Source organism: Equus caballus, chromosome 9, assembly GCF_041296265.1.
Source record: "Equus caballus isolate H_3958 breed thoroughbred chromosome 9, TB-T2T, whole genome shotgun sequence".
Classification (NCBI taxonomy): domain Eukaryota; kingdom Metazoa; phylum Chordata; class Mammalia; order Perissodactyla; family Equidae; genus Equus; species Equus caballus.
Window position 1 is genome coordinate 18,385,750 of NC_091692.1, and position 27,993 is coordinate 18,413,742.

Here is a 27,993-nt window from a genome sequence, read left to right on the forward strand (position 1 = left end):
AGCATACACATTCTTTTCAAGTGCCCACAGAACATTCTCAAAGATAGACCATATGTTTGGAAACAAAGCAAGTCTCAATAAATTTAAGAAGTTTGAAATCATATCAAGCATCTTTTCTGACCACAATGATATGAAACTAGAAATCAACTACAAGAAGAAAGCTGGAAAAGTTTCAAATATGTGGAAATAATATGCTACTGAACAACTACTGGATCAATGAAGAAATCAAAAAGTACCTAGACACAAATGAAAATGAAAACACAACATACCAAAACCTATGGGATGTGGGAAAAGCAGTACTAAGAGGGTATATATGGCAATACAGGCCTACCTCAAGAAACAAGAAAAATGTCAAGTTAACAATCTAATACTATACATAAAAGAACTAGAAAAAGGAAAAAAACAAACAGTAGTAGAAGGAAGGGAATAATAAAAATAAGAGCAGAAATAAATGAAATAGAGACTAAAAAGATAATAGAAAAGATCAATGAAACTAAGAGCTGGTCTTTGAAAAGAGAAACAAAACTCACAAATCCTTAGCTAGACTCACTAAGCAAAAAAGAGTGAAAGCTCAATTAAATAAAATCAGAAATGAAAAGAGAAATTACAAAAAAATACAAAGTACTAAAAGAGAAAACTATGAAAAACTGTCTACCAACAAATTGAATACCCTAGAAGAAATGAATAAACTCTTAGAATCATACAATTTCCCAAAACTGAATCAAGAAGAAATAGAGAATGTGAATTGACCAATCACAAGTAAAGAGATTGAAGCAGTAATCAAAAACCTGCTGAGAAACAAAAGTCCAGGACCAGCTGGCTTCTCTGGTGAATTCTACCAAACATTCAAAGAAGATTTAATACTTATCTTTCTCAAACTCTTCCAAAATTGAAGAAGATAGGACGCTTCCTAATTTGTTTTTTGAGACCAACATTACCCTGATACCAAAACCAGACAAGGACAAAACAAAAAAGGAAAATTACAGGCAATATCACTGATGAACATAGATGCAAAAATCCTCAACAAAATATTAGCGAATCTAATACAATACATTAAAAGGATCATACACCATGATCAAGTGGGATTTATTCCAGGGATGCAGGGATGGTTCAACATCTGCAAATCAATCAATGTGATACATCACATTAACAAAATGAATAAAAATCACATGGTCATCTCAATAGATGCAGAGAAAGCATTTAACAAGATTCAACATCCATTTACAATAAAAACTCTCAATAAAATGGGTATAGAAGGAAAGTACCTCAACATAACAAAGGCCATATATAAGAAACCCATAGCCAACATCAGACTCAGGAGTGAAAAACTGAAAGCTATTCCTCTAAGAAGAAGAACAAGACAAGAATGCTCACTCTCACCACTCTTATTCAACATAGTATTGGAAGTCCTAGCCAGAGCAATTAGGCAAGAAAAAGAAATAAAAGGTATCCAAATTGGAAAGGAAGAAATAAAACTGTCACTATTTGCAGATGACATGATTCTATATATAGAAAACCCTAAGAATCCACCAGAAAGCTATTAGAAATAATCAACAACTACAACAAAGTTGCAGACTACAAAATCAACATATAAAAATCAGTTGCATTTCTATACACTACCAATGAACTAGTAGGAAGAGAAATCAAGAATACAATTCCATTGGGGCTGGCCTGGTGGCGCAGCAGTTAAGTTCACACATTCTGCTTCGGCGGCCCTGGTTTGCTGGTTCGGATCCCAGGTGTGGACCTACATACCACTTGGCAAGCCATGCTGTGGCAGGCGTCCCAGACATAAAGTAGAGGAAGATGGGCATGGATGTTAGCTCAGGGCCAATCTTCCTCAGAAAAAAACAAACAAAGAATACAATCCCATTTACAATTACAATAATAACAAAAATTACCTAGGAAGAAATTTAACCAAGCAGACAAAAGACCTTTATGCTGAAAACTGTAAGACATTGTAGAAAGAAACTGAAGAAGACACAAAGAAATGGAACGATATTCCACGCTCATGGATTGGAAGAATTAACATAGTTAAAAGGTCCATATTACCTAAAGCAATCTAAAGACTCAATGCAATCCTCATCAAAATCCCAGTGACATTTTTCATAGAAATAGAACAAAGAATCCTAAAATTTATACGGAATATCAAAAGACCCCCACATTGCCTAAGCAATTCTGAGAAAAAAGAACAAAGCTGGAAGCATCACAATCCCTGACTTCAAAATACGCTACAAAGCTATAGTAATCAAAACAGCATAGTACTGGCAGAAAAACAGGCACACAGATCAATGAAACAGAATTGAGAGCCCAGACATAAACCCACACATCTATGGACAGCTACTTTTCAAGAACAGGGCCAAGAACATACAATGGAAAAAGGAAAGTCTCTTCAATAAATGGTGTTGGGAAAACTGGACAGCCACATGCAAAAGAATTAAAGTAGACCATTGTCTTACACCATACACAAAGCTTAACTCAAAATGCATTAAAGACTTGAATTTAAGATCTGAAACCATAAAACTTCTAGAAGAAAACATAGGCAGTACACTCTTTGACACTGGTCTTAGCGGTGTCTTTTTTAACATCATGTCTCTTCAGGCAAGGGAAACAAAAGAAAAAATAAACTAATGGGACTGCATCAAACTAAAAAGCTTCCGCACTGCAGAAGAAATGATCAACAAAATGAAAAGACAATCTACCAACTGGGAGAAGATATTTATCATATATCTGATAACAAATATCCAAAATATATAAAGAACTCATATACTCAACAACAAGAAAACAACCTGATCAAAAAAAAGGCAGAGGATATAAACAGACATTTTTCCAAAGAAGGTATACAGATGGCCAACAGGCACGTGAAAAGATGTTCAACATCACTAATTATTAAGGAAATGCAAATCAAAACTACAATGAGATATTGCTTCACACCCATCAGAATGGCTATTTCTAAAAAGATAAGAAATAACAAGTGTTGAAGAGGATGTGGGGAAGAGGGAACTCTCATACACTACTGGTGGGAATGTAAATTGGTGCTGCCACTATGGAAAGCAGTATGGAGATTCCTCAAAAAATTAAAAATAGAAATTCCAGCCACTACACTCCTGGGTACTTATCCAAAGAACACAAAAACACTAATTTGAAAAGATATATGCACCCCTATGTTCACTCCAGCATTATTCAAATAGCCAAGACTTGGAAGCAACCTAAGTGCTCATCAATGGATGAATGGATAAAGATGATGTGGTATATTTATATATAATGGAATACTACTCAGTCATAAAAAAAGATGAAATCTTGACATTTGCTACAACATGGTCAGACCTTGAGGGTATTATGCTAAGTGAAGTAAGTCAGATGGAGAAAGACAATTATTGTATGACTTCACTCATATGTAGAAGATAAACACATAGATACAGAGAACAGATTGGTGGTTACTAGAGGGGAAGGGATGGGGGAGGGTGAAAGGGCACATGTGTAAGGTGATGGATGGCAACTAGACTTTGGTGGTGAACATGCAATCTATACACAAGTTGAAATATAATGATATATGTCTGAAATTTATATAATGTTATAAAGCAATGTGACCTCAATAAAAATTTTTTTAAATAAAAAAATTAAAATGCCCTTTATTGAGTATTTTCTTACACATTATTCATTAAAGCCTCCCCCACTACCTATTTAAATTACTAGTCAGCAGACATCTGCTTTGCGTGACTAAAAAACATAAAAATTTTCAAACAATTGCATCATTGTTTGGTTCTAGTCCCTGTTTAAGTATAGAAATGGGTTAATAACAAAACATTAAGAACAACAAAAACATTAACATTAAAACAGTGACTAAATTCTCTGAACAACAGTCTAACAACAAAATATACATATACTTTACCATCTGACCAATCAGAGCATTGGTTTTCTGCATGTTTCTCCTTGAAGATGAATCCATATCAACAAAAGACCAAAAACTGCACTGAACTGGAAAAGTCATTTGTTGATCGATATCATCCCCAAACTTCTTTCCCGGGATGTACACTGTGATGCTTCTGCTTTCTACCACTAAGTCAGAAGACATTACCCATTTGTTATGTAAGTTCATTTTGGTCTATATAGCTACAAATGAATAACAAATATTATTAAATAGAATTTTACTGTCTAAATTTTGGACAGTAAAGACAAAAGTAAATTTGATCGTTTTGTAAGATATGGCTAACTTAGAAGATCTGCCATAAAAAGAACAAGGAAAGAAAAATATTTCAATGTTTATGTGCCCCATGACTTAATGAGAACCAGCAGCCCAAAGGAAGTAGCTGGAATTGTGGTCAGTGTCTGCATGGAATAGGCAGAGGGTTAGGAGATTGGTCATATAGTCCACGCTTACAAGAGAGACTGAAATTAAGCAATGTTCTTTTCTGTGGAAAAAAATAATAAGTGGGCCTCTATCTGGGAGTGAAAGAATAGATTGAGAGAAAATACGAACTACAAGGAGTAGGCAAAAATATATCTCAAATTCAACAAGTTCAAAACCAAATTCATCATTTCTCCTCCACAAGGGGCTCTGTGTGCATTAGTCACTATTAGGGGTATCACCATCCACCCACTTAAAACCAAAACAAAAAAATGTGGAAACTCCTATTCTCCTTTTTATCTTTCCTTCACCTCTTATATCCATTTAATCTATGGATTCAATCCTACTCCTAGGAGTCTTATCTTCCAAATATTTCTCAAATTAGTCTTCTCTCCATTCATGATAACAGAGTCTTTTGTGCACATGTTTAACTTTCTCTTGGGTCATATTGTAAATACGTATTTAATTCTACATAAACTGCTAGAGCAGTTTGCAAATGGTTGTGCTATTAAATACTCTCATCAACAATATATGAGAATTACAGTTTCTCCACATCCTTGGCAACATTTGTTGTTGTCAATCTTTTTAATTTTAGTCATTTTTTGTAGCCAAGGCCAGCTACATAATTTGTGGAGCCCAGTGTAAAAATAAAGTCTAGGCCTTTTATTCAAAAATCAGGGGGAAAACTGCTTTTAAAAGTTGTGATATATAAAGCTTTTTCCTCTAAAAAGTATTTTATTACCTATAAAATGTAATAGGAGTGGATGTGGAGAAATTAGAACCCTCATGAATTACTGGTGAGAATGTAAAACGGTGTAGCCACTGTGGAAAACAGTTTGGTTCCTCATAACGTTAAACATACAATTATCATATGATCTCACAATTCCACTTCTAGGTATATACCCAGAAGAGTTGAAAGCAGGGACTTAAACAGATACTTTTACACCAATGTTCATAACAGCATTATTCAAAATAGCCAAAAAGTATAAATAACACAAGCATCCATCTATAGATGAATGAATTTTTTCAAAAAGTGGTATATACACACAATGGAATATTATTTAGCCATAGAAAGGAATGACATTCTATGAGTAGGCAAATTCACAGAGACACAAAGTAGAATAGAGGTTACCAGGGACTGAAGGTAGGGGGGAGTAGGGAGTTATTGTTTTGTGGGTACAGAGTTTCTGTTGGGGATTACAAAAAAGTTCTGGAAATGGATAGTGATGATGGTTGCACAACATTGTGAATGTACTTAATGCCACTGAATTGTACATTAAAAATGATTTAAGTGGTAAATTTTATGTTATGTGTATTTTATCAGAATGTTTTTTTTAAAAAAGAATGATGTAATGATACCTGCTACAACATGGATGAACCTCAAAAACATTATGGTAAGTGAAAGAAGTCAGGCATGAAAGACCAGATATTGCCTGATTCCCTTGATATAAAATGTCCAGAATAGGCAAATCCACATAGAGACAGAGAGCAGATTAGATTGCCAGGGACTGTGGGGAGGAGGGCTAGAGGGGGAGTCCTAATGAGTATGGTTTTTCCTTTTGAGGTGATGAAAATTTTCTCAAAGTAGATAGTGGTGATGGTTGTACAACTCAGTGAATATTCTAAAAACCACTAAATTGTACACTTTAAGTGGGTGAATTGTATGGTATGCAAATTATATTTCAATAAAGCTGTTACCAAAAAACATAATAGCAGTAATTGGCATCCTAAAATTTAAAATTTTAATTATTGGCATGAATTTTATCACTTATCTTTATATTGTACAATACCAGTCTTAAACACAAATTATGAGCATTTAACTCATATACAGAGTCACTAGTATTTTGTAGCTTGTACATACATATGTATTTTGTTCTTACTAGAATAGTGGAAAAACTGCACAAAACTCTTTATTTTACTTTTTTTTTTTTTGAGGAAGATTAGCCCTGAGCTAACTGCTGCCAATCCTCTTTTCGCTGAGGAAGACTGGCCCCGAGCTAACATCCATGCCCATCTTCCTCTACTTTCTATGTGGGACGCCTACCACAGCATGGCGTGCCAAGCGGTGCCATGTCTGCACCCAGGATCCAAACCGGCGAACCCCGGGCCACCCAGAAACAGAACGTGCACACTTAACCACTGCACCACCAGGCTGGCCCCAATTTTACTTCTTGATATGCACACATTTCACAAATACTCTCTACTTTCAGCTCACTGATGAGTAAGGAAAGACTAAAAGGAAAAGGAACTATGGGTTGCCCTATTTTTCCCTTTCCTCCTATATCATTTTCAGTAACTGGCTGGCAAATACAGGGAAATAACCCAGTAAGAAGGATATGATGGGATTCCTTGGTTATTTGTGTTTCTTAGAATGCTACTGCCTTCTTTCTACATTTAAGAAGTCTGGTTTGAATGGAAAGCCTGGCCTCTTGGGGCTATTAGCTCCCCCTCTTACTCAATTGAAGATGTTGATATGGAACACGAGCACTGAATTGCAGTGTACTCATGATACACAAGAGTTCAGCAAGAATCAAACTGATTACAAATTAAGTATGTTACAGAAGCCACATAGTGATCATAAATGCTATATGAAATAGGGCAGCAAGGAACGGGAGACACATGCATGCATGTATCTCCTCTGCTCATGTGCAAGCTCCACTGTCTTATTTGACTTCCTTACGAAACACAAGTCCTGAGAGAAAATTACTAAAAATTTGAAGATGGTGACAGTAGAGTTTTAACCAAGTGCCAGGCTCTTTTAGGGGGAGGAGGGCCTCTGTGCAACTGTACTTGTTCCGTGTCCATGAAGCAGGCCCTGCTAGTATGTAAGTACTGGTATCTCATTGTAGTTTTTATTTGCATTTCCTGATAATGATATTGAGTAGTCTTTCATGTGCTTATTCGTCATTCTGTATATCTTCCTCTGTGAAGTCACTAGACAAGTCTTTTGCCCATTTTTTGCTGGGTTCTTTGTTTTTTAAATTATTGACTTATAGGAATTGTTTCTATGTTTTAGGTCTATGTCCTATGTCAGATACATGTATTGTAATTATTTTCTTTTTCTTTGCTTGCCTATTTGCTTTTTAAATAGGGCCTTTTAATGTGTGTAACTTTTCAGTTTTGATGAAGTCCAATTTATCAATTATTTTCTGTTTGCTGCTTTCCAGGTTCTAAGAAATCTTTGCCTACCCTAAGGTTGTGAAGATATTCTCCTATGTTTTCTTCCAGTAGCTCTATAGTTTTAGTTTTTACATTTAAGTTTATGACCCATATTTAATTAATTATTGTATATAGTTGTGAGGTATGAGAGAATATTAATTTTTTTCCATATACATAGCTGGATGTTCTGCCATCATTTGTTGAAAAAATTTTTCCTTTCCCCATTTACTTGCTTTGGTGCTGTGGTCAAAAAATCAATTGACCATATTAGCGTGGGTCTATTTCTGCGTTCTCTTGCAGGGAGAGGCAATATGCTAGGTACCCTGAGCATTGCTGCACATTCTTGCTGGTATGCCAAGAAATGCAAGGCCCTGACTGCTCTTTGTCCAGTCCATATCTGTCCATCTCCTTGTTAGTTATAAATATGGTCCAAGCAACATTACTCTAACACCAAAACCAGACAAAAAAATTACAAGAAAAGAAAACTACAGACCAATATCTCTTGTGAACATAGATGCAAAAATTCTCAACGAAATATTAGCAAATTGAGTCCAACAGTGTATAAAAAGAATTATACACTACAGCCAGATGGTATTTATTCTAGGTATGCAAAGCTGGTTCAACATGTGAAAATCAATTAAGATAATCCATAATTTTAGGGTCATTGTGGATATAGTTAATTAAATTAAGATGAGGTCATACTGGAGTAGGGTGAGCCCCTAATTCAATATGCTTGCTGCCCTTATAAAAGGGGAAATTTGGATACACAGACACTCTTGAGGGAAGACCATGTGAAGACACATAGGGAGAAGATGGCCATCTCCAAGCTGAGGAAAAAGGCCTGGAATATATCCCTCCCTCACAGCCCTCAGAAGAAACCAACCCTGTCAACGCTTTGATCTCAGTCTTCTGCTATCCAGAACTGTAAGCAATAAATTTCTGTTGTTTAAGCTAAAAAAAAAAAAAGATAATCCATAATTTCAACAAGCTGCAGAAAAGAAAGGCACAGTATCACATCAATAGATGCACAAAAAGCATTTGATAAAATCCAACACCCATTCATTACTTAAAAACTCTCAGTAGGGGCTGGCCCAGTGGCACAGCAGTTAAGTTCACATGTTCCGCTTTGGCGGCCCAGGGTTCACCAGTTCAGATCCCAGGTGCAGACAAGGCACCACTTGGCAAGCCATGCTGCGGCAGGCATCCCACATATAAAGTAGAGGAAGATGGGCACAGATGTTAGCCCAGGGCCAGTCTTCCTTAGCAAAAAGAGGAGGATTGGCAGCAGATGTTAGCTCAGGGCTAATCTTCCTCAAAAAAAAAAAAAAAGAAAAAAAATCAAACAAACAAACTCTCAGTAGATTAGGAATAGAGGGGAATTCCTTCAACTTGAAAAAGAACATCTACAAAAAACCTATAGCTAACACTATATTTAATGGTGAGAAATTCAAAGTTTTTCTGCTAAGATCAAGAACAAGACAGGGAGGGCCAGTCCTGGTGGCCTAGTGGTTAAGTTCAGAACACTCTGCTTCAGCAGCCTCATCTGTCAGTGGCCATGCTGTGGTGGTGGCTCACATACAAAAAAAAAAGGAAGATTGGCAGTGGATGTTAGCTCAAGGTGAATCTTCCTCAGCAAAAAAACCAAAAAACAAAAAAAAAACCCCAACAAAACAGGGATGTCCATTCTCATCACCACTTTTTGACATCATATTGGAAGTCCTAGCAAATGCAATAAGGCAAGAAAAGGAAATAAATCTGGCCCAATACAAACTCATGTGTTAGCACAACTGAAGGCAAAGGCTAAAACAGTGCATTTGCACATTAAATTCCTCTGTTTTTATTTATAAAGGTAAAATGAGAAATGTCATTTAATATAATTTCTCAATTCCTAAAATGAGTACAATACAATCTTAACTGTTAAGTAGCCCCTTGACATTGATGACACTATAAGTTAAACAGGTGAAAATTAATTTGAAAAAAATATTGTTTACCTGATTGAAGCTGTTCAAGTTTATCTTTTTTGTATGAAGCCAAGTCTCCTATAAAGCAGATACCACCTTTAGCTAGCAATGCAGTGCCAGCTTGAATGCTAACAGCTCCAGTTCCATATTTATTCCTGGATAGAGTAGGAAAAATTTCAGTAGAGACTGGATGATGTATACCACGTGGCACAAGGTTTATACTAAAATTCAAAAGCCTAGGGAAAAAATAAATGATTCATTACTATTATTTAATATTTGATTTTCCAAAGTCATAATGTATAACAGCTACACAATTAAATTTAATTTGATTCAATGTTTACTGAGCACCTGTGCTAGGGATAAAAACATACATGAGACTTAGTCCTTAACTGGGAAAGCCCACAGCTTAGAAAGAGAGACATAAACAAAAAACTAAAACACAAGGTGATAAGTACTAAAATAATGTTGTAAGAACATCCATAAGAGAGTATTATTTCCTCCTGGAATGAAGTGAGAGAAAGCTACAGACAGATGACACTTGAACCGGGCCTTCCTCTTTTTATGGATTGCTTTCTTTTGTTTCTTCAGAATTTTTGCATTTAGACTTGCCAGTAGCCCATCATTACTATCCCTACTGCCTATGTAGCATGCTAACTCCTGATATACCCTTTTGCTTTCTAATCTCTTTGCCAATTGCCTTAGCCCCTTCATTTCTCAAATTTAAATTCTAAGAAAGGAATATGATTATCTTAACTTAGCTTTCAAAGTCTTGCCACAGAAATCATAGCTTGCTAGCTCAATCAACTATGATGAGCAGACAGAGACACGCAGTGCAAAAGAGGGTGAGGCTGTATCCCTCAAATGTGGATAAGTGGATGCTATAAAATGTCTAGAGTACGTGCCATTCTAAGGAATTTGGATATTAGTTTGAAGATACATAAAATAGGGGAGTGAGATTTAGAAAGAAACTTTTGCAAGCTTATAGAGCAGTCATTTTTAACCCTAGCTCACATTAAATTCACCTGGGGAGTTTTTAAAATTTCCAATGCCAAACCCTACCCCAAGACATGTAAATTAGAATCTCTGGGGGTGGGCCACAGTCATAAACTTGTTTTTTTACTTCTCCCAGGTGATTCTAACGTGCAGTCAGACTGAGAACCTACTTATATAGAACAATGGGCTTCAAACTTGGCTGCACATTGGAATTAGCTGAGGAATTAAAAAAAATACTGACACAAGGTCATAGAATTCAAGGTCGAAATACAAAAATCAATTGTATTTCTATATATTTACAGCAAATATTTGAAAAAGGAAATTAATAAAATACTACCATTTTTCATAGCATCAAAAATATCAAATACTTAGAAATCAATTTAACAAAATATGTGCATGACCTTTACAAAATATTGCTGAAAGAAATCACAGAATATTTAAATAAAGGGAGATATACACCATATTCATGGATTGGAAGACACCACATTGTTAAAATGTAAATTCTCCCCCAAATTGATTTATAACATTAAATGCAGTTTTAATCAAAATCCCTAAAGGCTTTTTTGGGGGATTAGGGGAGAAGTTGGTGTTAACATATGGATTCTAAACTTTATAAGAAAATTCAAAGGACCTGGAATAGTGAAAAAAATCTTGGAAATGAAGAATAAAGTTGCATCACCTGATTCAAAACTTAACACAGAGCTATAATAATCAAGGACAAGTGGTATTGGCATAATTATAGACAAATAGGTCAAAATAACAGAAAAGAGAGTTCAAATAGATTTATACCAAGTTCAATTTTATACCTAGTTTTTACCTAGTTCAACTGATTTTCAACAATGGTACTAAAGCAATTCAATCATGAAAGGAAAGTCTTTTCAACAAACTATGAAAAAATTGGATAAATGCATAGGGAAAATATTAACCTTGACTCCTACCTCATACCATATACAAAAATTAACTTGCAATAGATAATAGACCTAATGTAAAAGCTAAAACTATAATGCTTCTAGAAGAAAACATAAAAGAATATCTTCATGACCTTGGGCTAGGCAAAAATTTCTTAAACAGAACCCGGAAAACACTAGACATAAAAGAAAATAATAAATTGGATTTCATCAAAACTAAAAAGTCTGCTCATCAAAGATATCTTTAAGAAAAAAAATACAAGCTTTAGAGTGAGAGAAAAATTTCACGATACATATGTGTGACAAAGGACACGCATCCAGAACGAACAAACCCATTTAAAAGTGAGCAAAAGACACTTCATAAAGAAGATATATGAGCAGCCAATAAGCATATGAAAGAGAGCTCAACCAGTAGTCATCAGGAAAATGCAAATTAGAACCATAATGAGATACCATTTCACACACACTAGAATGGTTAAATTGAGAAAGACTGATAACACCAGATGTTGATGAGGATAGAAAGAACTGGAACCTTACATTGTTGGTAGGAATGTAAAATGGTACACTTTTGAAAACTGTTTGGTAAGTTTCTTATAAAGTTAAATGTATATCTACCTTATGACACAGAAATTCCACTCCTAGGTATTAATCCAAGATAACAAAAACACATGTCCAGAAAAAGACTTGTACAAGAATGTTTAGAGCAGCTTTACTTATACTACTCTAAACCTGTAAAACCTAAATGTCCATCACTAGGAGACTGGATAAACAAATTCTGGTATGTTCATATAATGGAATACTACTCATCAATAAAAACAATGAACTACCGATACACACAACTGGATCAATCTGAATACCATGTTGAGCCAAAAAGCCAGACCTAAAAGAGTATATGCCATATGATTCTACTTATATGAAGTTCAAGAACAGGAAAAACTATCATGACAGAAATCACCTGTGGAGATAGGAACTGATTGGAAGAGGGAATGAAGGAATTTTCTCGGGTGATAGAAATGTTTTCTATTTTATTGTGGTGGTGGCTATAGGAGTGTATACATTTGTCGAAATTCATCAAGTTGTATACATCAGAACTGCTTATTTCACTGTATATAAATTTTACCTAAAAAACAAAACAAAAAGCCAAATCTCTCAAACAGCCCCAAATACCAGAGGAAATGTCAAAGGTTAATGACAAACAGGAAAAGAGACAAAGGCTTTAATTTATAAGAGGTATCACAAATCAGTAAGAAACAACTTAATAGAAACATGGACAGTGGTCAAAGAGGTTCACAGAAAAATTATAAAGGCGTTTAACAAGCTGTAAATGATGCTAAAATTTACTTCTAATTAAAGAAATGCATATTAAAATAAAATACCATTTTCTACCCTTCAGATGGCGAAATTTAAAAGTTTAACAATACCCAGTGTTGGTGAGCCTATGAGGAAACAAATACTCTCATGCTCATTAGTAGAAGATTAAATTGGTGTAATCTGTAGCAGTTAGCACCATATTTACACTGCAATTTAATTTTAATTTAATTTCAGCAAAACACCATCTGTCCAATTAAGTTAAAGTTAATTTGAATTTTATTTTTAAATTTTAAATTCCTTCTATAAATTTGTTTTTGCTTTACAATTGCATACAAGATATTAATATAAGAAGGTTATTCCTAGCTTTATGAACATTTAAGTAACTTTTAAAAAAGGGTACGTGCTAGTGGGGAGCCCCAAAATGCTTTGAGAAGAGGCTTATTCCAAGGTTAGGGGGATACCCCCAAATCAGTAATCTGGGGACTTTTGATTTGAGTGCAGTGAATCAGTCCTATTGAATGGAATCTTGAAGGAAAACAAGAAAATGGCTTGTTGGTTCTTAGGAAGGAGATTATTTAAAAATGAAAATAAAATACAAAAACAGAACACTGAACCAGGGAATGGGGGAAAAGGAAGCCTGTGACGGATGCGTTTATCTGTAAAGGTCTGAGTGGGGAAACAAGGTGAAACTTTGAGTGGTTAGAGTCTCAAAATATTGAAAGCAAATATCCCATTTCTCAATTTACATTTTAAAAGTTTTGAACTTCACTGATAAAAGCTTATATAATATTTATACTACTCAGATAAATTCTAAATATTTGTCTCGTAATAATGCTCACAGAAAGGATTTATGCAAATATGTGTGACCAATTTATAATTTGAAAAATTCATGTGACATATTTTACCTGTCTACAAGTAGAGTATCACTTGTTATAATTAAAATATCCAGGCAATCTTCCAGTTTCTTATTACGGTCACTTGTCTGTACTAGACTCATCAGCAAACACAGCTTGAGCAAGTTGTAAGTCCCAGGAGGAACAATTTGTGATGCAAAACTATTGGCAAGTATTGCTGTAAACTTCCAGCATGAACTGGAAGTCAAAGAAAGGAGACACCTGAAACTGTCGCTAATTCCTGAAGGAACTGAAAGTAAATATAAACACATATATTAAAAAGAGTTTTAAAACAGGAAAATAACATTATAGATATCTAATTCCATTTATCTAAAATATTATCAAATTGCAGTTCTTTTAATGATGCCATATTCAAATTCTTATAATGATATTAAATTATGATTGGAGGTCACTCTGGTCTATCATTTCTATCCCAGGGAATGTAATAAAAGGAAGCAGTCACCCCCCATGTCCACATAGATTGGCTGTGGGTTGCAAGCAAACCCCTCATTCTTCTCCTTTTAAGATTTATGTGAGCAAAGCCAGATCATGGGGCTCCTGTATTGCAGTGTTTGCTTCTATATTTCTACGTCTGAAATAACGTCACCTTTAGTGAGGGCTAAAAAACAGAATGGGAAATACTTGCATGTTGCTATTAAAAGGGAAGATTTATGCTCTACTACTTTGAAAGCACTGTAGTGTATTGTACTGTAACATTCTGGATCTTCTCCACTCCTTCACTCTGTCCAGCTTCTGAAAGCGATGAGTGATTTAATCCAGTTGGTCAGTTTGGGAGGAATAACTGTGCAGGTATAATCCAGTCCTGTTCTCCTTCCTCTTGGGCTGCCATCACAGAGCAATCATTTCTTCTACGCATCCACGCCCATGGACCAAGGGAGGCGACCTTAGTGTAGTTCGTGCCACATTTGGGTGGTTAAATTTGCCTAATTCTGGAGTCCAGCATGAGAAAGCACACTTCTCCACCTACATGTAAGTCATGTTCTGCTACAGAACCAATAAAACTTGAAACACTTCACAGCAGAAAATATTTAAAAGATCACTAAAATGTCTATTGTCCATTAGTGCTTTCTTTCTTCAACATTTTTATTCTTTTAAGAAGCTTTTCTCTTCAAGATAACCAGAGGTATCTAGAATCCAATACATTTAAGTTCAGCTTGGGCCTCTATTATTGCAGATGGTTATCTAAGAATTCCAAAAAAATCTAACTCTATTCAAGAGCTAACTAGCCTTTCCTATACTTAGATATTTGTGTGCCAAGTTAAAAGGGTAAGTCTGCTCTCTCCTTTTGTTTATTTAATGCTTAATTATGTTGGAGTTAGAGGAAATTATCAGGAATAAAGGTGCTATTTTGGCCCTCATCTGCCTTTCTCATTTGTCTTATTTCTTGATTGGTTCAGAACTCAGATGAGGAAAATCATGCTATTTTATTGGGCTCTCTTTTAGACCACAATAGTTACTTAGCTAGAAAATAAATGGTAAGGTAGAAAAACCTTTGACTAATCTCCAACTCTTGGCATTCTGAAACATTTTTCTTGTTGCTAATTATAAAAAATCAAAATAAGGTTTAGCCAAAAAAAGGGAGTCTTTCCTGCGGGCAACATTCTACATTATCCCATTTTATTTCCTTTGTAGCATTTATTATCTGAAATTGTCTTATTGATTAGTTTATAGGTTTACTGACTCTCTACCATATGATCTAAGTCCTGAACCTCAACTGTCCTGATCACAGCTGTATCCCTAGTGCTTAGAAGAATGCCCAGCACATAGGCAACCAATAGTTTTTTCCTGAATAAATGGATTTAAACTTAAATATTTCTTAATATAAGATACCAACATTTTCCTTACCTTTTGGATTGCAAAAAGCGATGCTATTTGCCTCTATACAGACAGCAGTTTGTGAAGTTTTTACACAGGTTGGAATTCCAATAATTTTATACTCATTTCCTATATTCATTTTATTCACTGATTCGTCTAAAATTATTTAACACAAAAGAAAACATGTATTCACTAAACAAAACTTATACATGATCATATGGTTCCAAGAGCTGGTAACTAGTAGATCTAGAACTAGTAACAATTCAGTAGTTGACTTAGTTGTATTTACTTTTGCTTAGTACAATGTCTATATAGAGTGGCACTAATAATGTAAACTGAGGCAATTTTATTGCTGATACATTTGAATACTAATAGGCAATGATGAATCAACTTCAAGAAGCATGTGACAGCAGCTAGATAGTCTCGTATAGTCAAAAGGAAAAAACAAGATCATTCTGCTTAAGATGAAACATCTTTGCATTAAATGACAAGAAATGTTAATAAAAACTACCTTATAAGCAATCATTTTATTTGGGAAGAAAATAATTTTAAAAAGTATTATTCACTGTCTACAATATAGGCAAGATACTTTTACAGACATTATCTGGTTGTAAACTGTAAGATAGATATTGTTATCCTCATTTTATATATGAAGAAACTGAGAGTTTAAATGACTTGCACAAGGCTTTAAATAGTAAGTAGCAGAACTGAAATTCACCTCTAGGTCTGCTGATCTCCAAAGTCTACCCTCTTGCCCTATGGTAGGTTTCTCTCTCACATCTACAGTCTGGGCAAAGTTTTTGTACAAGTTCAAAATTAATTAATTAATTAATTAATTTATTTATTTATTTATTTTTGAGGAAGATTAGCCCTGAGCTAACTGCTGCCATCCTCCTCTTTTTGCTGAGGAAGACTGGCCCTGAGCTAACATCCATGCTCATCTTCCTCTACTTTATACATGGGACGCCTACCACAGCATGGCTTTTGCCAAGCGGTGCCATGTCCGCATCCGGGATCCTAAGTGGCGAATCCCGGGCCGCCAAAGTGGAACGTGCGCACTTAACTGCTGCAACAGCAGGCCGGCCCCTCAAAATTTGTTTAAAAAAAATACACTAAAAATCTTGATCCTCTATTACACAGTTAGAAGATGGGTGGTTATAAAGCTATGAAAGAAGGGCTTACAGAGGAGAGCAAGAATTAACTTCTCTCTGTGAAGATCAAACAGTGATCTCGATTTTTTTCTTCTCTCTCACACTCTTTTTTTCAGCTCCACAGAGCATGTTGGTGTATCCTGTGCACTTACAAGGAAGAATCAGGCTCCAGAATTGAGAAAATAAAAACCCAAAACTAACCAAGCAAACAGAAAACAACAAAAGCAACTAAAGGAAACAGAATGAATTACAAGGGGAATATAAAAATGAATAGTTTTTCAACTGTTCCATGGAATCTTAGAGTTTGGTGGATGTGTCCTGAGGTCAAGGTGTGGACAGTGATAACAAAATGGAGTAACATATGTCAAGGCTTCTAAAATGGGGCTGGGAGGCCATTAAGGAAACGGGGCTTATGTATGCACACCACGTCTCTACCCAGATAAAATGTAACTTTTGAAACTGTGCTTCACTGTTATCATCTTGACCATCTTTCAAGAAATATGCTTACTCCCATAGATAAAAACTTTTTACCTTAGAGATGACCTTAGCAACCAATCATGTGTAGCCAAGAAGCAGCAGTTGTTGCCAGCACCAATCACAAATTTTGCAAAACAGCCTGTGTAATTTCTCTCTTTTTGCCTTTATTAACCCTTGCCTTCTTCGTCTTCCTTGGAGCACATTTTGGGTTTCTGCCTGAATCTGTGTCTCCCAAGTTGCAATACTAATTGCTCAAATAAATATCTGCTGTTTAAACTGTAGTGGATTTTTCCTTGGGGGACAAAGGAAAGGTCAAGAGGAAGGCAAGGAGGCTGGGAAGTCTGGGTATCCCTTCTGATGTCAACCTTAAAGGACTGCTTTTATTTATTTAATTTTTTAAAATTTATTTGGGTTCTATGTAAGAATTTATTTGAAGAAAGGGTTTTCCACTAAAATATAAGTTAGAGAGCCACTTATATTTCTATATTGTAATGTGTGGTTTATATATAGTATATAATAAAATTAAGTAGTTAAAAGCATAGACTTTGAGGCTGGAATGCCTGAGTTTGAATCATGATTGTGCCATGTACTAGCTGTGTACCTTGGACAAGTTACTTAACTTCTCTGTACCTAAGTTTCCACACTGTAAAATGGAGACAACAATAGAACTTACTTGACAGGGTTGCTGTGGCTAAATGAATTAAGATATGTAAGAGTGCCTGGCACATAGTAATTGCTATATAAAAATTATCTATTATCATCTGGGCTTACATGTCTGCCTCATCCCTGTCAGACCACGGTGAAAAGAGTTCCTGTTTGAGTCTCTACTTTGCTAACTCTTAAGTTACCTATACATGGTTGATATCCAAGATCTCTCTTTCTGAATAGTTTAATTCCTCCAATTTTAGCCCAAGAAAAGAGGCTAAGCCCCATTCTTATTTTCACAGTTCTGGCTTCTCAAGAATAAGAAAACCTATGATTCTTAAACCATAGAAGTACCATTTATAATATATAAGCATAAGCAAGTCAATTACACATATTATATATTTTATAGCAATTTGCTTTTAGTTCAAACAGAACTTACTTACCTCTTAGGAAAATTGTAAGAGATTGAAACCTAAATGGCTGGTTGTCAGAATATCCTCGAAAAGCATGAAGTGCTTTTGTGGTAATTATTTCAACTATCTGTTTATCTTAAAGCAAAGAGCAAAACAGAATTTGTTATTAGAATATATATTCAATTTAATTTCCACATTAAAATATCAAACACTATTTTAAAAATTGTAATTACAAAATGTAAATGCATTTTTACCACCAAGTACTCTAAATTTTCTGTCTTCTTGAAGTGGAGATGAACATAGATTACACAAAAAGTCATTTCTTACTGTTGCAGATTCTGTGGCACCAGGCACATGCACTCTTATATACTGAAATCCTGAAACAAAATAGAGGCAAGCTAAATTTGTTTTTGGATTTAACTATCCATTTTCAACCCTTTAAAATTAATCCAATTCGAAATATAATTAATTCAATTTTACATGGGGGGTTCGGAGCACTTCAATTAACATTTATTGAATGGCTATTTCTTGCCAGGCACTGTGCTAAGGTACTGGTGATATGGATACTTAAACATACAATTTCAATAGGTGAAATAAACACAGTTTAATATGTGGTATTCATTTACATAGTGTTCAGAGAGAAGACAGGAGGGGCATCCAACCGGATGAGAGGTGGGGATGAATGGAAAAGATGTCATGGAGAAAGACCAAAGTGAAGTTAAGCCAAAGGGTTGAGAGAGGACATTACATGGAGAAGGAACATCATGAATAGTCATGAAATAATGTGTGAGAAAAACAAGTACTTTAGCAATACATGAGCACCTGTTAAGTTGAGGGGGAGGGGAGGGGAAAAAGAATGCATTTCAAGACTATGCAAAGTAAACTTATCAACATAAGGAGACACCAAATTTTATTCCATTCTTTCTACTCTGTGAATGTGTCATAAATAATTGTAAACATGATTTAGGATTAAACAATAAATTGCTTGACGTTTTGATTTTACATTTTAATAGTTACCTTTTGAAAGAGGGCATGCTTCATCTGAACAAAGAAATCTTGCACCTTGTGTATACTTGGTTACAGTCGTCATTGCAATCACAATTCCTTGCATCATATAAAATCTTTGAGATGTATAATCAAGTGGAAACTCACAAAGATCAAGACTATAACTTGGCAGAGGAGGTAAATGTGTTAACTTCAGCACTATATTAATCTAATAAGAACATAAAAATGATATTAATAAAAACTGCAGATCCAATTGGACTTGCATTACAATATAGTAAGTATATTTGTAGAGTAAATCAAGTAAATGATTTGTTAGTGTTATTAGCAACCAAAATTTTAAGCATAAGAGAAAAGAGATTTAAATATAAAATAAAAGATGCAAAACTCTTATAATCTTAGATTTCAATTGAAAATATCATTACGAACTAATTATTTTTCTTTAAAAATAGACACTTCCTGGCTATAGCCACTGAAGAGACTTATAAAACAATCACAACCCAACAGCAATGAACACTTCTAGTGCCCAGATTGTGATCTCTAAACATAATTTCTTACTAAAAGGAACCAGGGCTCCTTAGGGGAAAAGGTTAATTCCAGGTTTGCAGGGGAAAATATACCACATGGACCTAGTACATTTCCTTGTGCCAGAAACCAAGGGAGCTATAAAAAACTAATGGGATGTGTCAAAAGGACATAGGGGCAAACTGTAAGGGACTCCCAATGACCAAAGGTAGGATAATATAAGCATCAAAAAGAATGACAAAGATTCATTAAAACATATCAGATATATTTAAAAATTCATGAGTTTCTCATAATTTAAAAAAAGGCAAAACAAAAACCAAAAAGTATTGGTCATCATTGAAAGCTGCTAGATTTCAACTCGTTACTCTTTGAAAATTTATAACTGGAAAGAATCAGAGGCTGGCCTCATGGCCGAGTGGTTTCGGTGGCCCAGGGTTCACAGGTTCGGATCCTGGGTGCGGACCTAGCACCGCTCATCAAGCCATGCTGAGGGCTAATCTTCCTTACACACACACAAAAATTGATGCAGGTATGGCAAAATATTGTGAACTATTAAATCTGAGTGATAGATATATGGAAGTTCATTGTATTACTCTATTTTGAGATATATTTGAAATGTTCTATTATAAAAATATTTAACATTATAAGTGATAATATAGGAAGGAAAGATGCGTATGTAAGATATTCCATTGAACTTTGAAAAAAAATGTAGTATCCTTTTTTTTTTTAAGGAAGATTAGCCCTGAGCTAACATCCGTGCCCATCTTCCTCTACTTTGTATGTGGGACGCCTACCACAGCATGGCTTGATAAGTGATGCATGGGTCCATGGCCAGGATCTGAACCTGTGAACCCTGGGCCACAGAATTGGAGCAACAAACTTAACCACTACATCACCAGGCTGGTCCCCTATAGTATCGTTTTAAATGAAAAAACATGAATATAAAAATATTTATTTACAAGTCATCTTGAAAGCACAGTACCTTAGTTTTCTTTGTCAAATTTAACTAAAACTTACTTGAGTTTCAGTCTGTAATTGTCCAATTAATGAGAGAGTCTTAACAGCAATAAAACAGACCTGTGATTTCAAATAAAAAACCAAAAAAGTTACCAAAAAATTCCATGTAGCATAAAATTATTTCTTTTTTTAACTTACTGATTGAAAAACTTGAGCGGCTTTTAAAGGCTGGTGTAAAATGTGATTTCCAAGTTCAGCATCTAATTCAGCAACATCAGAGGGATTTATTAAAATACTGAATCGATAGACAGCATAACTTTGTTTTGAATCTGCAAAAATATACAAATATAAAAATGAAGATAGTTATATGTAGGAATTTATTTTAAAGTTTCTAAAATAAAGTCACTTCTCTGAACATACCATTGTAGTACTTGCAATCATCTAGAAACTTCTGGAGGCCTCCACTTCTGTCAAGATAGATAAGGGCTGCCTCTTTCATTTGTAAATTTGACATTTTCTCCTAGGTAATGATTCTTCTCTATTACAAATGATTAAACCACAATTGCTGGTAAAGACTAAGGATGGTGAAACTCTTAGAAAAGATGAGAACACCTAGAAATAGATTAAAATTACATTTGAAGACCTCTAATGAAACTTTACAAACTATTAAAATTGAGAGTGAAATAAAACAACGTAAAATTTCCCACTTTAAAAAACTCCTACCCAAAGGGAAACAAAACTTTGTTTTCTTTTGCCAAATAACAATTTTATCAACACTAGGTTATGAGATTCTCCACAAGAGTGTAAACTTAAGAACAGGAGCCTCAGATGTCTCTTTACAGAGTAGGTATTCCAAAAAATGCTTGTTGAAATAAAAATTAGATGATGAGGTCCCCTTGCAGGTGTTATTTAAAAAATGAAAGTGGTAGAAGTTGTTTCATAAATTGAATCTGAGTAACAAAGTATAGTTAACCTAAGATATCTGAGAACTTGGTTCTAGACCCAGCACTTCCTAGTTGCTGAGAGGAAATCCCCTGACCTCTCTTGGCTCAGTACCTTCATCTGTAGAAAATGAAGGGGTTGTATTAGATGATAAGGCTTCTTCTGGCTTTAAATCTTCTATCAGTGACCAACATAAAACATTAAACCACAGTAATGAGCAGAGAGTAAAATACGTAAAACTCATTTAAAGACAGCAAACACTAACGGGAAACAATATATGCCAATAATTGCGTTAGGTGCTAGGGATAAAATGAGTAAGATTGGGGGGCCGTGGCACAGTGGTTAAGTGTGCACATTCGGCCTGGGGTTCGCAGGTTCCGATCCCGTGCGGACATGGCACTGCTCATCAAGCCATGCTGTGGCAGGGATCCCACATATAAAGTGGAGGAAGATGTTAGCTCAGGGCCAGTTTTCCTCAGCAAAAAAAGGAGGATTGGCAGCAGATGTTAGCTCCGGGCTAACCTTCCCCCAAAAAAGAAAAAGAGTAAGATTGGATCCTGTCTTCAAGGAGTTGCCAATTTAGAGAAGTCAGAAATAGTGACTGTCACATTTATTCATTACCAAATATTTATTGGGCTTTTACTACTTATTGGATATCAGACTGACTTAGGCACTGAGGATACAAAGATGAGTAAATTATGGGCCCAACTGCTCAGGAAGAGTACGGTGAGGGATGACATATAAAAAATTACAATACAACTTCTATGCTACAAAAGAAATATTAATGTACTAGGGCAGCACGGAAGGAACAATATACATGAAATAGTTCACAAAATTTGGGGTCACCCTTGTGTAGGGGTCATAATATTTTCTATTGTTTTAGGGCATTTTGATTTAATACAGTGGGGTCACAGAAAAGCAGCATGGAGTTCTACTTTAAAGGTGTCCTTTGATAGACAAGGTTTCACTAATTGGAGGAGACGTTTTCCAAAGCCAGGGGTAACCTTCCCCTCCCCCAATTTTCAGACCTACGCGGCTAGTGAATCCATGACCCCCCTCGTCGGAGTTCAGGCTACTTTCCAAAGAAAAGTAAAAGTAATTGAGACTGTCCTTTTCGCTATTATATAGGGGGAAATGTCACAGTTTATTTCCCAATGGCCGTTAAGTACAATGATCTTAAAATGCCTGTCGTGTTCATTAGAACATAAGGTTTCTGGGGCTGAAGGAAGGGAGGCTATTGATAATGAAATGGCTGGCGGAGGCTCAACCAGACTGTGAAAGCTTTTGAAGTCCATGATGATCATACAGGCAAAGGGAAGCCAGCACAGTTTTTGACAGGGGAGTAATTCGGTCAGACTTTAACTTTACAAACCCACGCTTGCCGCCAGCGCATAAAATGGGTTGGAATAGAGAGAGCTGATAGCCAGTTTCCAGCTATTGAAACAGTCCTAAGAGATGGATGGCCCAATCCAGGGCATTAGGAATGAAATGGAGTGAAGGAGACAGATTCTAGACTTTCCAGGGTTTTACACTGGACCTGGTGACCCGCCTGTACGCGAGTTTTCAACACGGGTGTGGACGAACGCTGCTGCTCTAAGGGAAGCACGGAACCCAGGAGAAGGGTAGGAAAATGACACGGTGAAGTTCGAGATATTCTGACTTTGACGGGCTCCTGGGACACCCAGAAAGGCACCGAGCACCAGGGCGACGTAACTCAGGGCCCGGAGTTCACTAGTTTCAAATAACCTAAAGCTAAAGCTCTGGGTATCACCTTGTGTAGAGCGGGGGCCCTGGGAGAGGATGCAATTTCAAGGAAGCGGAAAATGGAAAAGACATGGAAGTCTGTGGAAGAGAACTAAATAAGCGAACGGAGGTAAAATTCTACAAGTCCTCCAAGAGTCTAAAGAACCCAAGTGTTGGTTCGTTCGGAAGAGGCGCGTGGGTCGTGTCTTCTCCCCTTGCCGCGTCAGCAGGGAAAACACCTCACAACCAAAGCTGCCGAAAGCGAATCCGGCCTCACAGCCTGGGACCCAGGACCCCTCCCACCCACAGCGGCCACCTCAGCTCCGGCGGCCCCGAGCCCAGCAGGACGTTACACCCACCCCTGCGCCCACCAAGCTCCGCCGGTCGCGCGGCCTCGCGCCACAGACCTGGGAAGGCTCTTCATGCGCATGCGCGCACCTCCCGGCCGTTGGAGGCGCGGGGGCTGTCGGGACTCCCCAACCCCGCCTCCCAGTCACCCGGCAACTAGTTCCCAGTTCTCCCTACCCTTGGATTTAATCGCTGCCGGTCCTTCCCCGCAGGGCAAAAAAGAGAGAAAACAGAAACGTTTGGTTTTCCTTGTTTTCGTACGCCAAGGGTGTCTATGTTTGTTTAAAAAACTTAACTCTCCTGGTGGGAATGCAAAATTGTGTAGTCAATTTGGAAAACGTTGCCGGACTACCTCAAAGGACTAACCATAGAGTAGTTAGATGACCCAACAATTCCACGCCACGTTGTATATATTATACATCCATAACGAGAGAGAATTTAAAACGTATGTCCACACAAAAACTTGCACACGAATGTTCATAGTGTTCACCATAGGCAAAAAATGGAAGCAAGCGATAAGTGGATAAATAAAATGTAGTGTATCCATACAACGGAACGTTACTTGGCCGTAAGAAGAAATGAGGTACTAATAAATGCAACACGGATGAACCCTGAAAACGCCATGCAAAGTGAGAGAAGCCAGACTCAAAAGGCCAAATATTGTATGATTTCGTTTACATGAAACTGTACAGAGAGAAGGTAGCTTAGTGGTTGCCTAGAGCTTGAGGGGAAATGAAACGGAGAAGGACTGCTAATGGATATGGGGTTTCTTTTCCTTTTTAAAAATTGTAGTAAAATATACATAACAAAATTTACCGTTTTAACCAATTTTATGTACAGTGCAGTGGCAGTAAGTACATCAACGTTGTGTAACCTCATCACCATCCACCTCCAGATCGTTTCCATCTTCCCAAACTGTGAAACTCTGTACCTATTGAAGAACAACTCTTCATCCCTATGAGCCCCTGACAACCACCATCCCGCTTTCTACCTCTGAGAATTTGATTACTCTGTGTACCTCATAGAAGTGGAGTCATAGGGTACTTGTCCTTTTGTGACTGGCTTATTTCACTTAGCAAAATGTCTTCAAGGTTCACTGTGTTGCAGCATGTCAGAACTTCCTTCTTTTTTAAGGCTGAATAATATTCCATTGTATGTGTATACCACACTTTTTTATCCACACATACAGGATTTTTTTGAGGTGATGAAAATGTTCTAAAATTGATTGTGGTAATAGTTGCACAACTCTGAATAAACTAAAAGCCAGTGAATTTTACACATTAAACGGATGAATTGTGTGGTATCTGAATTAAATCTCAATAAAGCTGTTACCAAAAAAACAAACTTAGAACTCGTGCTGACTCCTCCCCCATTAGCATTACTTAGTACAATCGTCAATCCTGCTGTATTGCATGGGCTGGCAGATCGTGGGGGTGGAAGGTTGGACCACTTTCCATGGAAAAGTAATTGAGACCATCTCTTTCAATATTTAACAGGAGTTAAAAAACATCTCAGAGTTTGTTTCTCTTGAGGAATATAATCTACATTAGTGGTGAGGTGAGGAAAATACTCTGCTGGAGTAGAAATTAATTTGCAATAGCAAAGGGCTGTGAAAACTGTCTTGTACCACAATTGTGTGATCATGAATACTATTTTAGATGGAAAGAACTGGGCTATGGTCTGATGATGGGTCTTGTATTTTAAGGTAGAATAAATTCTTCAAAAAGGTATTCATATATTTTAAAGTTTTGATTAATCAGTTATAACTATAACAATTAATTTCCATGCCAAAGTAATAATGGAGTTTTTTTTATCAAGCAAGTCCAGTAAAATCTTCTAAGAGGTTTTATGTGTTTAATACATCCTCTAAAATATGTTAGGCACACAGCATTTACAACCTCAAGTATTCAGTGCATTACTGTACGCTGCAAACTCTCTGAAATGACATGATATCTAGAGTCAAAAGTTTATTGCTTCTTATTGCTACATTGCTGTAAATACTTTATGATTACAGAATGTTTCTGAACATCACTAAGAAATTTTCAATGGTAGGTTGAGAATTAGAAACTTCCCAATAGGTCAAAAATTTTAAGTAGATATCCAATGTGTAAAACTAGTACATCACGCAAGAAGCAACATTTATTTTTAGGTGCATTCATATAGAGTATTTCTTGGCCAGACTTGTAGAGAGGAATACTTTTTTTCTTTTTTAAAGATCGGCACCTGAGCTAACAACTGTTGCCAATCTTTTTTTCTGCTTTTTCTCCCCAAATCCCCCCAGTACATACTTGTATATTCTAGTTTTAGGTCCTTCTGATTGTGCTATGTGGGACACCACCTCAGCATGGCCTGATGAGTGGTGCCATGTCCGCACCCAGGATCCAAACCAGCAAAACCCTGGGCTGCCGAAATGGAGCGCTCGAACTTAACCACTCGACCATGGGGCCAGCACCAAGAGGAATACTTTTTAACTGATAGGTTCATCTTAATTTTTTAACTTAGGGAGTGGGGGTATGAAAGAGGACTGTTTTATGCAAATCAAAGTCCCTTCACATTCCATTTCCATCCCCTCCCCCGTTCTTTCTCTCTTCCAGCAACTACACAGGACCTGCTCACACTTTTTTTTTTTTTTTTTTTTTGGTGAGGAAGATTGGCCCTGAGTTAACATCTGTGCCAATCTTCTTCTATTTTGTATGTGGGACGCCTCAATAGCATGGCTTGATGAGTGGTGTATAGGTCTGTGCCTGGGATCCAAACCTGTGAACCCCAGGCCATGGAAGTGGAGCATGCAAAATTAACCACTATGCCACTGGGCTGGCCCCTCTTTTTTTTTTTTTTTTTTTTAGATTTAAATTTTTAGAGCAGTTTTAGGTTCAGAGCAAAATTAACCAGAAGGTACAGAGAGTTCCCATATACACCCTGCCTCCATACATGCATAGCCTCCTCTATTATCAACACCCTACACTAGAGTGTTACATTTGTTACAACTGATGAACCTACCAATATTGACACATCATCGTCACCCCAAGTCCATAGTTTACATTAGGGTTTACTCTTGGTGTTGTATATTCTATGGGTTTGAACAAATGTATGACATGTATCTACCATTATAGCATCATAGAGAGTACTTTCACTGCTCTAAAAATCTTCTGTATTATGCCTTTTCATTTCTCCCCCAACCAGCCCCTGGCAACCAGTGATCTTTTTACTGTCTCCACAGTATTGCTCTTTCCAGAATGTCACATAGTTGGAATCATACAGTATGTAGCCTTTTAGATAGGCTTCTTTTATTTTGTAATATGCATTTAAGCTTCCTCTATGTATTTTCATGGCTTGACAATTCATTTCTTTTTAGAGCTGAGTAATATTCCATTGTTTGGATGTACCACAGTTCATTTAACCATTCACCTACTGAAGAACATCTTGGTTGCTTCCAAGTTGTTGCACTTATGAATAAAGCTGCTATAAAAATCCATGTGCAGGTTTTTGTGTGAACAAAAGTTTTCAGCTCTTTTGGGTAGATACCAAGGAGCACTATTAGTTGATCATAAGATGAGCATATTTAGTTTTGTAGGAAGCTGCCAAACTGTCTTCCAAAGTGGTTATTCCATTTTATTTTCCCACTAGCAATGAATGAGAGTTTGTGTTGCTCCACATCCTTGTCAGCATTTGGTGGTGTCAGTGTTCTGGATTTCGGCCATTCTAATAGGTGTGTAGTGGTATCTCATGTTTTAATTTGCATTTCCCTGACATGTGATGTGGAGCATCTTTTCATATGCTTATTTGTGATCCGTATATCTTCTTTGGTCAGATGTCTGTTGAGGTCTTTGGCCCATTTTTTAATTGAGTTGATCATTTTCTCATTGTTGAGTTTAAGAGTTCTTTGTATATTTTAGGTAAGAGTCTTTTATCAGCTATGTCTTTGCAAATATTTTCTCCCAGTCTGTGGCTTGTCTTTTCAATTCTCTCGACATTGTCTTTTGCAGAACAGAAGTTTTTAATTTTAATAAAGTCCAGTTTACCATTATTTCTTTCATGGATTATGCCTTTGGTGTTGTATCTAAAAACATCAACATACTCGAGGTTATCTAGATTTTCTTCTATCTTCCAGGAGTTTTAAAGTTTTGCATTTTACATTTAGCTCTGTAATCCATTTTGAGTTAATTTCTGTGAAGGTGTAGGGTCTGTGTCTAGATTCATTTTTGCATGTGTATGTCCAGTTGTTCCAGCACCAGTTGTTGAAAAAATTATCATTGCTCCATTGTATTACCTTTACTCTTTTGTTAAAGATCAGTTGACTACACTTGTGTGGGTCTATTTCTGGGCTCTCTATTCTGCTCCATTGATCTATTTGTCTATTCTTTTGCCAATACCATATTGT

At 36.3% G+C, this 27,993-nt stretch overlaps 1 protein-coding gene and 1 long non-coding RNA gene across 7 annotated transcripts in view; one reads left to right on the forward strand and one right to left on the reverse strand.

Moving 5' to 3' along the window:
- MCMDC2 (minichromosome maintenance domain containing 2) overlaps positions 1–23,714 on the reverse strand; it is a 40,895-nt gene extending 17,181 nt beyond the window's left edge. For 2 of the 6 annotated variants that reach the window (XR_011421561.1, XM_070222185.1), the window contains exons 1-11: positions 23,293–23,643; positions 21,000–21,191; positions 20,778–20,908; positions 20,640–20,699; positions 19,113–19,308; positions 18,350–18,472; positions 18,126–18,230; positions 15,440–15,565; positions 13,586–13,823; positions 9,499–9,704; positions 3,893–4,059 (exon numbers count right to left, since the gene is read on the reverse strand). Coding sequence is in view for 4 of the 6 variants with exons in the window: in XM_070222185.1 (XP_070078286.1) it covers positions 3,893–4,059; positions 9,499–9,704; positions 13,586–13,823; positions 15,440–15,565; positions 18,126–18,230; positions 18,350–18,472; positions 19,113–19,308; positions 20,640–20,699; positions 20,778–20,908; positions 21,000–21,093 (1,446 nt within the window). In the remaining 2 variants the exon portion in view is untranslated. Of the gene's footprint in view, positions 1–3,892; positions 4,060–9,498; positions 9,705–13,585; positions 13,824–15,439; positions 15,566–18,125; positions 18,231–18,349; positions 18,473–19,112; positions 19,309–20,639; positions 20,700–20,777; positions 20,909–20,999; positions 21,192–21,635; positions 21,699–23,292 lie in introns of all 6 variants that reach the window. The other 4 variants (XM_070222187.1, XR_002810271.2, XM_070222186.1 and 1 more) reach the window with 4 other exon arrangements.
- Positions 8,259–17,313, forward strand: LOC138915514 (uncharacterized). The gene is made up of 2 exons (XR_011421562.1): positions 8,259–8,431; positions 16,677–17,313. It is a non-coding gene; the product is annotated as an uncharacterized lncRNA (long non-coding RNA).
- Positions 23,715–27,993: the final 4,279 nt, after the last annotated feature.